This window comes from Pseudopodoces humilis, chromosome 24 (assembly GCF_049639895.1).
Source record: "Pseudopodoces humilis isolate 2021_Gansu_Grassland_sample_001 chromosome 24, ASM4963989v1, whole genome shotgun sequence".
NCBI lineage: Eukaryota > Metazoa > Chordata > Aves > Passeriformes > Paridae > Pseudopodoces > Pseudopodoces humilis.
Genome location: NC_142223.1, coordinates 7,690,404 through 7,704,287, shown reverse-complemented (window position 1 = coordinate 7,704,287; position 13,884 = coordinate 7,690,404). Strand labels below are relative to the sequence as shown.

The 13,884-nt window shown below is 45.5% G+C and overlaps 1 protein-coding gene and 1 long non-coding RNA gene across 3 annotated transcripts; one reads left to right on the top strand and one right to left on the bottom strand.

Moving 5' to 3' along the window:
- Positions 1-170: 170 nt before the first annotated feature.
- Positions 171-4,151, bottom strand: LOC148182614 (uncharacterized). Its single transcript, XR_015774489.1, has 7 exons — positions 4,079-4,151; positions 3,732-3,924; positions 2,784-2,847; positions 2,662-2,705; positions 2,529-2,573; positions 1,970-2,013; positions 171-984 (listed from the first exon to the last, which is right to left on the bottom strand). It is a non-coding gene; the product is annotated as an uncharacterized LOC148182614 (long non-coding RNA).
- Positions 4,152-4,283: 132 nt separating this feature from the next.
- On the top strand, positions 4,284-10,192 carry CORT (cortistatin). Of its 2 annotated transcripts, none has more exons than XM_005530470.3 (4): positions 4,284-4,416; positions 5,987-6,082; positions 6,673-6,804; positions 9,861-10,192. In XM_005530470.3, the coding sequence occupies exons 3-4, from the start codon at positions 6,709-6,711 to the stop codon at positions 10,074-10,076; spliced, it is 312 nt and encodes a 103-aa protein (XP_005530527.2). In that variant the 5' UTR covers positions 4,284-4,416; positions 5,987-6,082; positions 6,673-6,708; the 3' UTR covers positions 10,077-10,192. The 2 variants fall into 2 exon arrangements, with proteins under 2 accessions (XP_005530527.2, XP_014114672.2); XM_014259197.2 differs by lacking the exon at positions 4,284-4,416 and adding an exon at positions 5,305-5,583.
- Positions 10,193-13,884: the final 3,692 nt, after the last annotated feature.

Here is a 13,884-nt window from a genome sequence, read left to right as displayed (position 1 = left end):
CACAGACTTAGAGAAAGTAAGACATAAATAAAGTTAGAAAGAGATTGAAAAGCAAAGTGAGAAGAAAAGCAAGAAATAGAATGAAAATAATGACTCAACCACACCAAAAACCCAGGAGCCGGGGGGGGGCGGGAGGGCAGGGGGATCATCTTTATTATAGTTTATTCAACTTCATTGAATGAATTTTTTTTTATTTACACTGCAGCAAAACACATAAAAACTGGATACCAATGCAAACACAGATACAAATGCTATACAGTACAATCCATGTACACACTGAAAAACTCCTGATTCACATCCAGAGTAACATAGCAGCAACTACAAAGACAGAACAATACAAGCCAAATCCATCATAACATAACCATTTATGTATTTCTGAAAAGTTCAATACATTCTGTTTTATTATTACTGCTATCCCAAACCAGAAGGAGCACACAGAACACACAATACTCATTCACCACAGAAGCCGGCTTCAGCTTGCACACAAACTCACTGTCACTCTCCTCTCAACTGCTCCGTTATAACCCTGCTGTCGGCGGTCCTCAGGAACCTGGTTCCCGGGAGCCTCAAAATCACCCTGCCTGATAAAAACCCCGGTCCGTGCCCAAACTTTGGCGATGAAAGTTGCCTCGCAGACCGGCCAGAACCAAGGAAAAAAAAAATCCAGCCGGGGGGAAAAAAAATAACCCGGCTGGAGATTTTTTATTCTAAACTTAAAAATGAGTTTGAAGTGCTGAAAAGGAAAAATCATACACACAACGTTAGAACCAGTCAACCCACACACTCACAGTCACCCACAAGCAGACACAGACAGACTGACTCTCACAGACAGACACGCTCTCACACACAGCAGGAGACTCTAACTTACACAGTGCCCACAACCCTTATTTGAAACACTGTGCTGAACAAAATGCCCTGATACCTCTTCTGTCTGCTGCTTCTCAACATTGAATGGTGGATTCCCAGAAAATAGCCATCAGAGACCTGCAAGACAACACAAGGTGGTCATTGAGGGATTGCAGGGTAGCTAGGACTCAGCCCCCCTCTGGGCCCACACATTTTCTACACAAAACCTCATACAAAAGAGGAACTTTAATATTTTATAACTGTTCTACCTAACTGTGACTATGTGCCAGGGCAGGGCAGCTCCAAGCCAACACGGTACAAGGCGAGCAAATACAGGTCACGGTACAAGGCGAGCAAATACAGGTCACGGTACAAGGCGAGCAAATACAGGTCACGGTACAAGGCGAGCAAATACAGGTCACGGTACAAGGCGAGCAAATACAGGTCACGGTACAAGGCGAGCAAATACAGGTCACGGTACAAGGCGAGCAAATACAGGTCACGGCTGCTGGGTGACCATGGCAATAGCTGTGGATGCAAAGGTCGGCTCCTCAGACGAAAAAATCCACGATGATGTCGAGAGGCTAATGTGGCCAACGACATGAAACATATGACAACCAGGAGTGGCCTGGAACTGCCCTGGCCGGCAAAGGCTCTGGGGAGCTTGAGAAGAAACCCCCTCCCTTGGCTTCAGAGAGGCCCATGCCACTACAGCTCTGTCCTCTAAGCTAACTTGGAATTGCCTCCAGTGATTATAAAGGCTTTTCCCCTGCTCTCAACCTCCAGCCATGACACTTTTCTTTTGGAAGATGATCAGACAAAACCCATCCTTGACAGGATGTGGATGACGAGATGTCCCCCACGCCAGCTTCAGTGCAGCCGGTTACGAACTTCAGCTCCGCCTTTCTTCACGGAACCTAAGACAACAAAACAGAAAATGTAACTGTTGCCCTGACAAAGAATAATGCCCGGGACACCGTTGCACCGCTGCCCCGACTCACTTCAAATATTCATTGGACTCCAGAGACTTCCCAGAGGATACCTGCAAAATGAAAAGGTACATGCTTAGCATAGTACTGCATACCACTCAGCAATGAATTGCCCCACATAAATGCCAACGCACCTGCTCATCTCTGCTCATCGGCATGCTTGGGGCAGCAGCAACACCTGCAAAGACAGAAAAGAAAAAAAGCACTCTGAGTTACTGTCACAATCCAATATGTGGGATTGATGATGGGGTTCTTTTATTTGATCTTAGAGTACAAAAGGTTATCAGCAAAGCAGGGACTTCAACAGAAGAAAAATCAGTCAGTCCCACCTCTTGTACTCAAAGACCCCTTGTAAAATTCTGAAGACAGAGCACTCAAACGAGCGTGGGGTGCTTTTCACCAAGGCGTGTGCAGTTTGTGAGAAATTCAAGTCGCCTCCCTTGCTTTCTAGACGCTGCTCACCGGCATGGCAGGCTAGCAGCGGCTGAAGCGAAAAGTTCTTCCTCTGATACTGACTGCATGACAAACCAGCAACCCCTTCTGTCTCTCAGAATCCTGTCCGTGATGCCAATTCGTGTCACGATCCGCAAGGTGGGATTCGTGATGTGGTTCTTTTATTTGATCTTAGATTACCAAAGATTATCAACAAACCAGGGACTTAAACAGCAAAACACACTTAGAGCTTGCACGCACCTGTCCTCTGGCATCCTGGGCTGGGATATCTTGCAAGTACACCACCTAAAATAAAACAACAAGGGATTACAGTTACACCAGAAACTGAGACCCCAGCAATAACAACTGCTTCTGTCTACTGGTCAATGCTCACCTTGCACCTACTTTGCCTTCACTGCTGCTATCCAGCTTTACTTCCTAAAAATAAAGACAAAGAACAGAGCTGTAACACAGTGACCGGTTCCAGCTCCGCTGCAAAGAAAAACCGTGACCGACCTTCTCGGGGTAAACCCCCTCATCTGGGATGGGGCTCTCTGCCACGGGTTTAATCCGTCCGCATCTGAAAGAAAGTTAGGAAAAAAAGTCAAAGTGCTGCAGGGTAACTTCACAGCTCCAGACATCTTGTGTCAAAACAGGAATACCACCTAGATTCCAACTACACCCCGTATTACAGATTTCAAATTACAAGTGCCCAGGACTTGTCCTTAAACGCCTACAACCAGACTGAGCAGCAGGGCAGAGCAGCTCCAGACCAAATACACCCAGACACCTGTGACACACAAGACCAGAGACAAGGGGACACGACAGGGAAAGAAAACTCTGAGAAAAGAAAGTCCTCACGAGGACCAAGAAAAGGCTAAATGAGATGACTGAGATGGGACCAAAGTCGAGCCTGCCAGGCTCATACAGCCCCAGAGGAAAATGATGTTAACAGAACAACTAGTTGCAAGAACTGCAGAAATGAACGCCTGAGAATCCTGCGGTTAGAATCCTCTGCCTGCCTTTGAATCGGTACAAGCCCTTATCCACTGTAATGAATCACTGGTGCACAGAGCCAGCAATACAGCTCAGAACAAGACCTAAAAAGACATCCGACTCACACTTCTAAAGAGAGATGCGATTCTGATGCGTGCTGGGCTCCCAAATTAAAGGTGTGACAGCGTCAGCTCTGGGCCAAGGAAGGGGGAGATGCTAAGAGTGACGACGAGGTTTCCAATAAGCCCCTAGAAGGACTGAGGCAAGAGAAGTATGACGTGGATAACAGGCCCAGAAGGCACAATAGACAAGTGACACAACACATCCCGGGACTGCTCTGCCCTGCCTACCTTGGTATTGTGAGTCAAAGTGAGACTTTCCCTCTATACGGCCTAAGGGGCCATTTCTTGAATCGCCCCATCCCCAAAGCTGACTCAAAGCCCCTAACTGGTGTGAATTGTAACCCACCGCTCTGCTTTGATCCCCTCTGGGATCGTGGCCCTTGACTTATCTCTCCGATGCAAATCCATGCAGGAGACCCATCGGGTACTAAGAAAAGCTGCCGTGGGGGCGGCTCCCTTTTGTGATACGATGAATCTCCTGAGAGAATCTGAAGTACCATACTTGACGTGACCTAGAACTTCAGGAAACTGCAATCCTCCTAAAAAAACCCCAAAAGAAAAGTCATTATAAAAGCATCTTATCACCACTGAACCCACAACCCAAAATCATGAACTTAAATACTCCCTGTATTGAATACTATTTTTTTCAAGTTGTCTTCAAAACCTCTGCTGCTTTAGATGCCCAAAAGATACCTGCTGACAGCAGGAAGAAGTAAGCTGAAAGATCCTCTTTGCTGAAATGAGAGATGAGCTCTTTAGCCCAGAAAATTCCCCTGGAGGGAATAATTCCCCTTAGCACAGACTGGGGTTAATATACCCCTAATTGGGCCCGCCTCTTTTTCCCATGATGCCTGGGAAAGGGGAGGCGGCAAATCCCACCAGGTATAAAAGCCCTCAGAGGGAATGTAGCTGCTTGGCTCCTCTGAGTTAAATTTGAGGTTAAGGGTTCCATGTAGAAGAAAACTCTTCAGGGGAAGGATAAGGTTTTCTTTTTTTGCTACGATGACTCAGAATGATGGAGCGAAAAACCGGTGAGAAGCAAATCTTTATGTTTGAGCAGCATAATGGCATAATTGCCTTATGGTGTTATAATAAATAGCAATATACATAATATATATTATATAAGTTATATAATATATAATGTATGTATATATAATATATATGATAACTATAATTGCATAATAATTCCTTAGTGATTACTAAGTAGCACTCCGCCTGTGATTAATAAAGGTGGAGAAGAATAGTAGTGATAAGAATGGTGTCTCATAGAGACCTCTAATCAGGGCTCTCTACATTATAAATGAAAATAAGAAAAATAGCAGACTGCTGGGTGGTGTTAGCATTACGTATGTGCCGGGCTCACTCCCGTTGGAAATACTGGGTGCTGGGGCATGGGTAGAAGTGCTCTGAAATGCAGCTTTAAACCCTTGAAATGCTGAAAAAGGTAGAGCTTCCTTTAAGCAAATCCCTTAAAATGAGGAAACAGGGCAGTTGCCTCCACTTAAATTGATACGATGTCAAATGAATGGCTTCTCTCCTTTAATTTAATCCCCTAAAATACTGGGAAAAGAGGGGTTTTCATCACTTCGTATCTCTCCAGTGATGGAAAAAGGGTTTATTTCCCCCTCTATTCAAACTATTAAAAAAGAGGGACAGCTGGGCTTCCCTCCCAATTTAAACCTTAGGATGATGAAAAGGCAAGGAGTTACCTGTAATTAAAACCCATAAAAAAGCACTGTCAAGGTTTCCCCTTTCTATTTTGTCTAGAAAATAATGGAAAATGGGAATTTCCTCTCAATTAATATCTCTAATAGCTGTGGGAATGATGGAGGGGGAGCTGCGGGCGGTACCCGCAGGGGCGGGGCCCCGGCACAGGCTCGGCACCGCGGGCTGCGGTTCCGCCCCTGCTCACCCCGTGTCCGCCCGAGCGCGTTCGGTGGTGCAGAACACGGCGGTCGCTCTCCTTCGGCCGCCCTGTTCCTGCCGTGCCGGGGATAGCTACTCTGGGAATGAGCTGTCCTGAGCCAGGGATGGGGGAATTCTATTGAGTCTTCCGATGTCCACGATCTACAGCTGTGCTGTCACCAAGTTAACTCGTTCTGATTTCAATCTGCGGCGGCCCCGAGGCGAGGAGGGGCGCCAAACCAATCCCGGTTATCTGTAAAACAGACCCATGACGAGTCTTGGAGTTTGTGCAGGTGAGAGCAGGACTTGAACGCTCGCTGAACTGGCATGAGTGGGAGGCACAGAGTTTTTCCTGCCTGATTTCCTGTAGCTGTTGATCTCTGCTCCTCTGCAGCAGTACCTCCTCCCTACGTGACAGCTGCCTCAGCTTGGACGAGTGTGAGAATATCGAGCTCTTCCTTAGGACTTGAGGCATGGCTGGGAGCAGAGTTCATGTCAAAGCTTGTTTAAACACTTCCAATATAAATCTATTTTAAAGCAGAAGCATTTGAGGAAATAACATACAAAAGTTTATTGCAAGCATATGTATAAGCTGTCTTTATTTAAAGATCCGCATTGATGGGCATTTTGTGGAACCACTCTGAAGGCAGTGTTCAAAAAGCTTCATTAACCTCTTGTCTTCTGCTGTTTGGGCAGTGTCTGACCCCAGTGCTTGGGGGCTGTGTGGAGATCCCTGCCTGGAGTGGGGTCACCCCTTGAGGATGAGCCACAAAGATTCATTTGGTAGACTGGGTGAGTAACTATTTCTACTTAGTAATTGTTTTTGCTGGCTTTAATGCCATGGCTGTGGTGTTCCTGCAGATGTCATGCCCTGCTCCCACAGTTAGGGCTCGTGTGCTGAGCAGGGAACACTTTTGGGGAAGGGCTTTCAGTCTCATTAGTTTCCATTTAAATCAATCAAGCCATAGGTAAGTTCCGGCGGCCAAAAGTTTTACCACTTCACTCTCAATCATCCAGCATTGGCTGGAGGTTTGTGCAAGCTGGTGGCCTCTTCTACCCATCATTATTTCCCAAACAGAACTCAGCTAAGTAAAAGAGACACAGATAGTGCCTACAATTTCATGACATGAAGAAACAGCCTGTTACTGGAGTCCCAGACCTTTGCTTCCTTAGCCTCTGCAGGTCTGGCATGTGGAAAGCCCAGAAGTACTGAAGTATCCCGCTCAAGCAGCTGAATGTTATCAACCTCTCCAAAGCCTGATTTGCCTTTGATATAGACTTAATTGTTTGCGTCATCTACCAGGCTGGGAGAGGGCTATAAAAGGGACTGCAACCATTGTCTGAGGCAGAAGAGATACACCAGCAATAGCTCCTTCTCCCAGTGTTTCTCACTCAGCACTAGTGACAGCCTGTGCATCATGCAGCTGGTGGCCAGCCTGGTGTCTGTGCTGCTTTTGGTGTGGAGCGTGAGAGCCACGGCACTGCCCAGGGAGGAGAGACTGCAGAGCACCAGGGTGAGTACAACATGCCTTGGGTAGGAGCAGGATAGAGCCAAGGAAAGGAGAATAAGGGTAAGTAGGCTGTACCTGATGCAGCTTTTCCACTTGTCCACATTCCAAGGCATTACAGCTTTGCGCGCTGCAAAACCTCAGCTGTTACTACGGCTTGCTGGACAGCTGATTTAAGAAAGGTACCAGGAGAGATGCCAGAGAGCTGGAAAAAGTGAAGTCTGAGCTAAGTGAAAACTGGTAAAAAGGAGATTGGAGGGGAAAGGAGAAAACATTATTGAAGGGGTAGAGCATGAAAGAATAAAGCAAGCTACTAGAGAGGGAGAGAGAAGATACATAATTGGTAAAAATGATCAAGGGAGATGGTATTTTAAATAGGACTCATGGGAAGGACAAATGTTTAAAAGATGGGCTCAGTAGAAAATTAATAGAGGAATAATAAATGAAGTAATTACATATAAATAAATTTGCTTTTTCTGGAGTGAAGAGGAGTTATACTGACATACCTCTGCTAGGATAATTATGCTCTCAACCAGCAGCATAGCTCTATGCAGTGGCAGAACTTATGGCAATATAATTATTGTACCAACTGGCAAAACCCTAATATTATGTCTAGAATGCTATAATAACTTTATTTTGATGTGCTATTTCTCGAAGAGGCCAAAGGGGTAGGAAATCATAGCATAACCTAATCACAAGCCCCATTTTGCTTGCCCTTGCCCTGCAGTCCTCTCACCTGCATATTCCCTGCTACCCCCGATGTTCCTCTGAGCTCTGGTTAGGTGCTGAACATGGCTATATCTGTAAGGCTGCTGTTATTCTAGAGAAATGAGGGATCCCCGTGGTGGTTTCACAGGCACTAACTTCTCCTTTGTGCATATCCATGTTGTTTTTCTCTGTCTTAGTGATGGCTCCAGCTCATCCATTGGCATGTTAGTACTTCAGGAGCGGGCTCACATCCCATTAACAACAAACTGGCTGCAGGACAGAACCATAGGCAGTATGAGGAGCTGACATTCTGTTAGAGATCAGGGCTCCTGCAGCTGCCTGGGATTAACCCTTCTGGGTATAACTGGAAACTTTCATCTCTGCATCCTTACAATACAAATCCAGTACTTAAAATGTAAACACATTTTTCATAAAAAATAAATTCCTGGTGCAAATCCTAGCTGCTGGGGAAAAGAAACAAGTTACAGGGAATAAATTGCTAAATAAGTCTTTGGTAAAAATTAATTCAAGTGTAATGGCTCTTGGTCTTTTACACACTTGCTTACAAAATCTTGATATGATTGAAGAGACTCATTATATCTATTATAGAACATTCTGCAAACCGAAAAACTCAGGGATGCTGATGAACCAATCCCAACAATTTGTCTGTTACACCAGTCACCACTGGTGTAACAGACAAATATTTTAAGTATGAAAAATGTCAGGATTTTACAAAACAAACCACCATAAAATACATTGCAATGCAAAAGGCAGATCTGTTCACTCTGAGTCACTGATGGATGTAGCACAGGGAGTGAAGCAACCGCCCAAAGGTTTGCCCTAACCCGCTGTGCTGAGATCTCTCTGGTGCAAGAGAGGCTTGATCACTTTCAGAACAGCTCTAAGCAGAAAGGATATGAGCAGTGGATTAGTGCTGGGGGAGAGCTGCTGGTTTTCACTGGCAGCCATAGTCAATCGTGCACAAGAAGTATCCCCTAACATGTGCTGTGCCTTCCCCACCCCTGAGTCTGAAGATACAGTTTCTGCTTGGAACAGTTAATTTCCAAACAGCAGTTAAGCTGGGAAAGATGCTTCCAAGAAAGATGAGACCTAGGAGACACATGTAGCTGGGTTCCACAGTTCCAGTCCCCCTCCCAAAGGCTCAAGACATTTCTGTACTTGCAGCACAGGAGTAGGAATCAGGGTGAGCACAAACTGGTTTGCCTATCTTTTCTTCTGCCAGAGATATAGTGTGGATTTTTTTCTGTTCCTCCTGTTTCTTTTGTGTGATAACAGGGGTAATTACTAGAGCTAAGAAAGTGATTTAAAATATCCATAAACCTTCTGTAAGGTAAAATCAAGACAATTTCTCCTGCCTGTATTTATCCATCTTTTGAGTTGTTCACAAGGTGGTCCTTGGCAAATGCTGGTGCTGACAAATCCAGCAGATAGATAAAGCAGCCCTAGAAGTATGTGTGGGGTATTTGTGAAGAGTGGCATGGAAATTTGCTTCCAAGATTCCCATCTGCATGGGAAATAGATGTTTGACAGGAACAGATCTTGTCTCAGCTTGGCCAGTAGCAGCTGTCTCTGCTAATGAGTCACAGAGACCAGGTAATTCCTCAGATTTGTCGGATGAAAAATTAAAACAAACATGGTAGCTTATAGCTTGTACTGCCAGAATTCCCTCAAGCTCCAAACCACAGGCTCTGTTCTCCTGTGTGTTGCTACAGCAAAGGGATGGTGCTCAAAAGCTCTTTTTCTGTCCTACCTTCCCCCAGGGTCAGGCTATGGAATTAGAGGTTCTTGTTCTTGAAGTACAGCTGCCTGTCTCCACTGATGCAACGTTTTGTTTCAGATATTTGGGATATCCCTCTCCCCATCAACCCAGCCCTCTCCTTGTTGCATTTAATTCTCAGCATTTTACCGTGGGGTACAACCCCCACCATGAGCTTAATTTACTATTGCCCAGAACACTGTGCCTCTTCCCTGACCTTCCCAAGGTGGAGGCTGGGCAGCCAGAGCAGCAGAGGCAGCTTGGCATACACTGAAATTTAATTATTGCTGCAGTGAAGGCCTTCACAGCAATTCAAGCTTATTTATTAGCAGCTCATTTCCAGCTCTAACGTGGCACATGAAGGTCCAACTGGTTGAGCTGGATTGGGATGGGAGACTGCAGTGGCCTCTGCAGCCACGGATCTCTCAGCTCTAGCATGGTTCTGCTGTCTCTTAGCTCTGAGATGTGGCAGGGGAATGAGAAGGGACCCCCTTGGGAGATGTTTGCATGCTTTGAATCTCAACAGCCATGGGGGACGAGCCTGCCATCCCTCACTTTCCCTGCTCTCTGCCCACAGGAACAGAGTACCCTCCGCAAGGATGTCATCCTGAAGATGCTGGCAGGCCTGCTGGATGGCACAGATATGGGGCGTGAGGCAGCCTTCCCGGATATGGAGGAGGAGGGCAAGCTGGAGGAGGAGCAGGCACTGCTGGGGCGGCTTGCCCAGCTCTCACAGCGGGACCGCAAGGCGCCCTGCAAGAACTTCTTCTGGAAAACCTTCACCTCCTGCTAGTGCTGCCCAGCTTGGCCTTGCCAGCCTGCAAACACCTTCCCCACAGCTCATCTTCCTTGTCCACCTAGCTCCCTTTCCGTGCCCTTCACCCCTCAGAATAAAGCATATCGCCTCTCGGGGATGTGTCTGTGCCTCTCTGTGGGGCAGCCGTGCTGGGGGCTGACAGGACACACACATTTTCTGGAGCAGCCAGGAGGAGCTATGACCATTTTGGGAAAGGGCTTTGCAGCTGTGAGAGAGCCATGTGGAGGGGGCACAGCTGTCTCTAAAGCTGCTGCAGCTGCCTTCTCAGCTTTTGAGGGACCACATGGGTGTGCAGTGAGGTGCTGGGCAGCTGGGGCTGTGCCTTGTGGGGAATGTTCTGAGTGTCAGCCCCTGGTCAGGATAAGGTGCCATGCCACAATGGGGAGAGGATGGTTTGATTCTGGACATGGGGGAGAGCAGCTCCCTGTGTTCCTTTCCGTGCTGGCTTAGTGAAGCATCCAGGCAGTGCTGAGCAGATGTGGGGTGCAGGGGCAGCATATGGGGAGAGGCAGACATGCCCAAAGCTTGACCTACTTTTGGTTTGCTAGCAGGTGTTTCCAGAGAAGTTCCTAGGGTGCTTTTGGGCTGCATCCAAAACCAAAATAATTATATAAATTAACTGTAATTCTGGGTTCAACAGCTGCAGCTCTGCTCTGGTTCACTCATGGTTTCTTGGTGTCTTCTTAAATTGCTTTAACAAACCCAAAACCAAACCACCTGGATTTTCTTACCTACCCTATTGGGTGCTGTTTGCCACCTGGAGAGTAGCAGGGCATACAATTTTATTTCTTTGGGATTATTGAGGAGACTTTTGAACCTTATTTTTAGAACTGACAGGAAGTACAGAGCTATGGACAATAGGCATGTTTAAGTTCATAGGTATTTCACTCTGAAGAAGGCTGTTGAGTCCTTGGTCTCTCATACTGGCAAAACAAAAAGGTATGAAATTCAGGTGCTTTAGATGTTTTAATTTTTAGTACTAAGAAGTTGAATTTCAAAGCTGTATTACATTGCTGTGAAAGGCTGCACAAAATAGCAGGCTTCAACTGTAGATCACTGAGCCTGTCTGCAGACCTAAGGAGGACTGAAGGTAGCTATTTGTAATGGCTTAGTTTTGAGCCTTTACAATCCTTTATTCTGCTTTTGGAGGCTGGTGACCAGGAGGTCACTCATCTCAACAGCAGCATTTTGGATTAATCAGCAAGCCAACCTGTTTTGTGGCAGTTGAGGTAATGCTTTCCACTGTCCAGCTCTCTGAATAATGAGTGACACCATGGCTCTGGCATCTCAATGGGCTGCCTGCTGCTTTGCTCTGTGTTGCGGTGCATTTTTTAGTGTGTCATTTGCCATAGAAATTTCTGGCCGTGTGTTTCTGGCTTGCAGGAGGAATTAGAGCCCTGTGGCTTGTTTTATTTTTGACTCCATAATGAAAAGTAAGATCATTGCCAGGGGTACTCAGTGGCTCAATATATGGGTAATGGGATATGGAGCTTCCTGGCTGTGTTTCCTGAAGCCCCTAGCTAGGACGCAGGGGGCCTGGTTTTGTGCCTCACATTGCTGCTGGCATTTTCATTTCATTGTTACCTCCGTTTCACTGTGTTTAGAATGGGAGGAAAGCTCTTGCCACCCTTGTTTCTTAAGAAAAATTCTAAAGAGACAAGTGCTGTATAACAGCTAAATATGGCCATTATTATTACTAGCACCTCTGTAGCAGCATGGGACCAACCAGGATGCAAACACCTTAAAAGTGCTGTCATAGGAACTGCCTTATTATCCACCATTGCGTCTTGTCTGTGATCATAATGGTCAAGAAATCATATAGTGAAAACAAGAAACTCCTGAGTACATGGGCATAGCGACTGCCCCAGACAGAGCCTGCCTGTTCAGCAAGTTGTGAGCTGGATTATCTAGTGGCTCCCGCAGGAGAGAGGAATCTGGCTGCTCTCAAGGCTGGAAGTAAATTTGGAAGTTGAGCTGCTCTTTCATCCCCACTGATGGTTCCTGCTAACATAGGATAAATAATAGGCTGAGGCACTGGCTGAGCACCAAGGGGAAATCTGAGTTGCCAGTGCACCTGCCATGGACAGGGGCCAGCACCATGGGGACAGCTTCTTTTATCAGCTCTGAAATCAGTGTTTGAGTTGAATCCGACCGTGCACTTTTCTTGGTAAGTCAATGTGCTGAGCAATGCAAGGCAGGATAAATCAGATCCGGTGTGAGTGGCTTATTTTCTATTTAAATTTTCACAAAAGCATTGTGAGATTTAAAATGGCATATGTCAAGTTAGAAGGGATCGAGAGACTGCTATGTCTTTTTTAGATACAGTAGCCAATGAACTTCAGGATCTTGTCTCTGCTCAGAATAATGTGTCTGTGTAAGCAAATAACCTTAATTTATCTCTGGATTTTTTTAAACAGACACATTAAAAAGTAAAAAGCGTGCCAGAAGGCAAACTTTCAAAATCATCTAGCACAACGCTTTCCTCACCTAATCCAGTATGTAGTCCAATAGTAGTATTCACTTCATTTTTTTTCTTTTTTCTTTAATGATTTTAACCTCAAGCTACTTTATCACATTGCAGAAAAGTGAAGAAATTATCATGAGGATGAGTTCAGCTGTGAATCCACAGCATATTGGTACCCAGGGGTAACCTGTGGGTGCATATCCTATCCCTTGACACATGTACAGTAGTCCAAAGTAGTTTACGAGAACAGAGTAGGTCTCGTTTATTCTGAGATTAAAATATGTCCATATGTGGACAGATAGGATGGAGGAACTAGGGAGGTATTAATTTGAAAGTTAGTACTCTCCATGGTGATTTGTTTGTATAAGCTTTTGCAGTGAAGATCTTGTTTTAATAGACTCTGTGTTTTCTGCTTCAGACAAAGGAGAGAGCTGCAATCTGACAAGACTTACAAAGATCCTGTCTGTCTGCAGGTTGCCAGCAATGGAGTTAAATTTAGTGGGCACACAACGCTACTGCCTGTCTGGTGGCCCTGTGCCTGTCGTTCTTGAGCAATATGTGGCCCGTGAGGCACCTTTGGCATTAATTACAGCTACAGAAAATTGAGGTTAAACCAGGTAATGCAGGGAAAATGAAGTATAAGGTTGCACAGGCTGTCTTTTTTCTTATGTTGTTATTATATTTGTGTCTGCTCAGAAACACTAAATGTGTGTTTGGAAGGCAGTGAGTCCAATTACTTAAAAAGAAAATATTTCTTTAAGGCTGATGGCATATGACCAATTAGATAAAAACCGGGAAAAGAGTAACTGGGTTTGCACTAAAGGGGAATTTTCTCTCTGCTCTTGAGTGAATTCTGCTGTTGCCCTTGCTCATTGATTTATGTAGTAGCTCACAGAATGTGTTCCTATGGGATGCTTGTTTTTGACAACATTCATCTAAGAAGTGGTTTAGATAACAACAAACTTGACAGCATCCCTGGGACAGAGAAGCACTATTTTGTTTATCTTTCCTGGCAGTTTGGGCTAGATTTGCCTTAAGACTTGGGCTTGGTGGTGGGAGATGCTGATCCGAGAGGCATTGTTGTGTCTTGTTCTAACAATGGTGCTACTCAAGCCTCTGCCCATGGCTCTGCCAACCTGCTTGCCATACGGGGTTTTGTTGAGTGAAAGAATATCATGAGTCAAGTAAGATATTTGTTCACTATTTGTTACTCTTTGTTCAGTGACCCTGTTCTCTGAGCTCTGAAAGCCCCTTTTACCTGTGAAGTTGGCTTTGAAGATTTAACTTCAGTTACTTCTCTGAGCTCTTATGCTGAGAAAA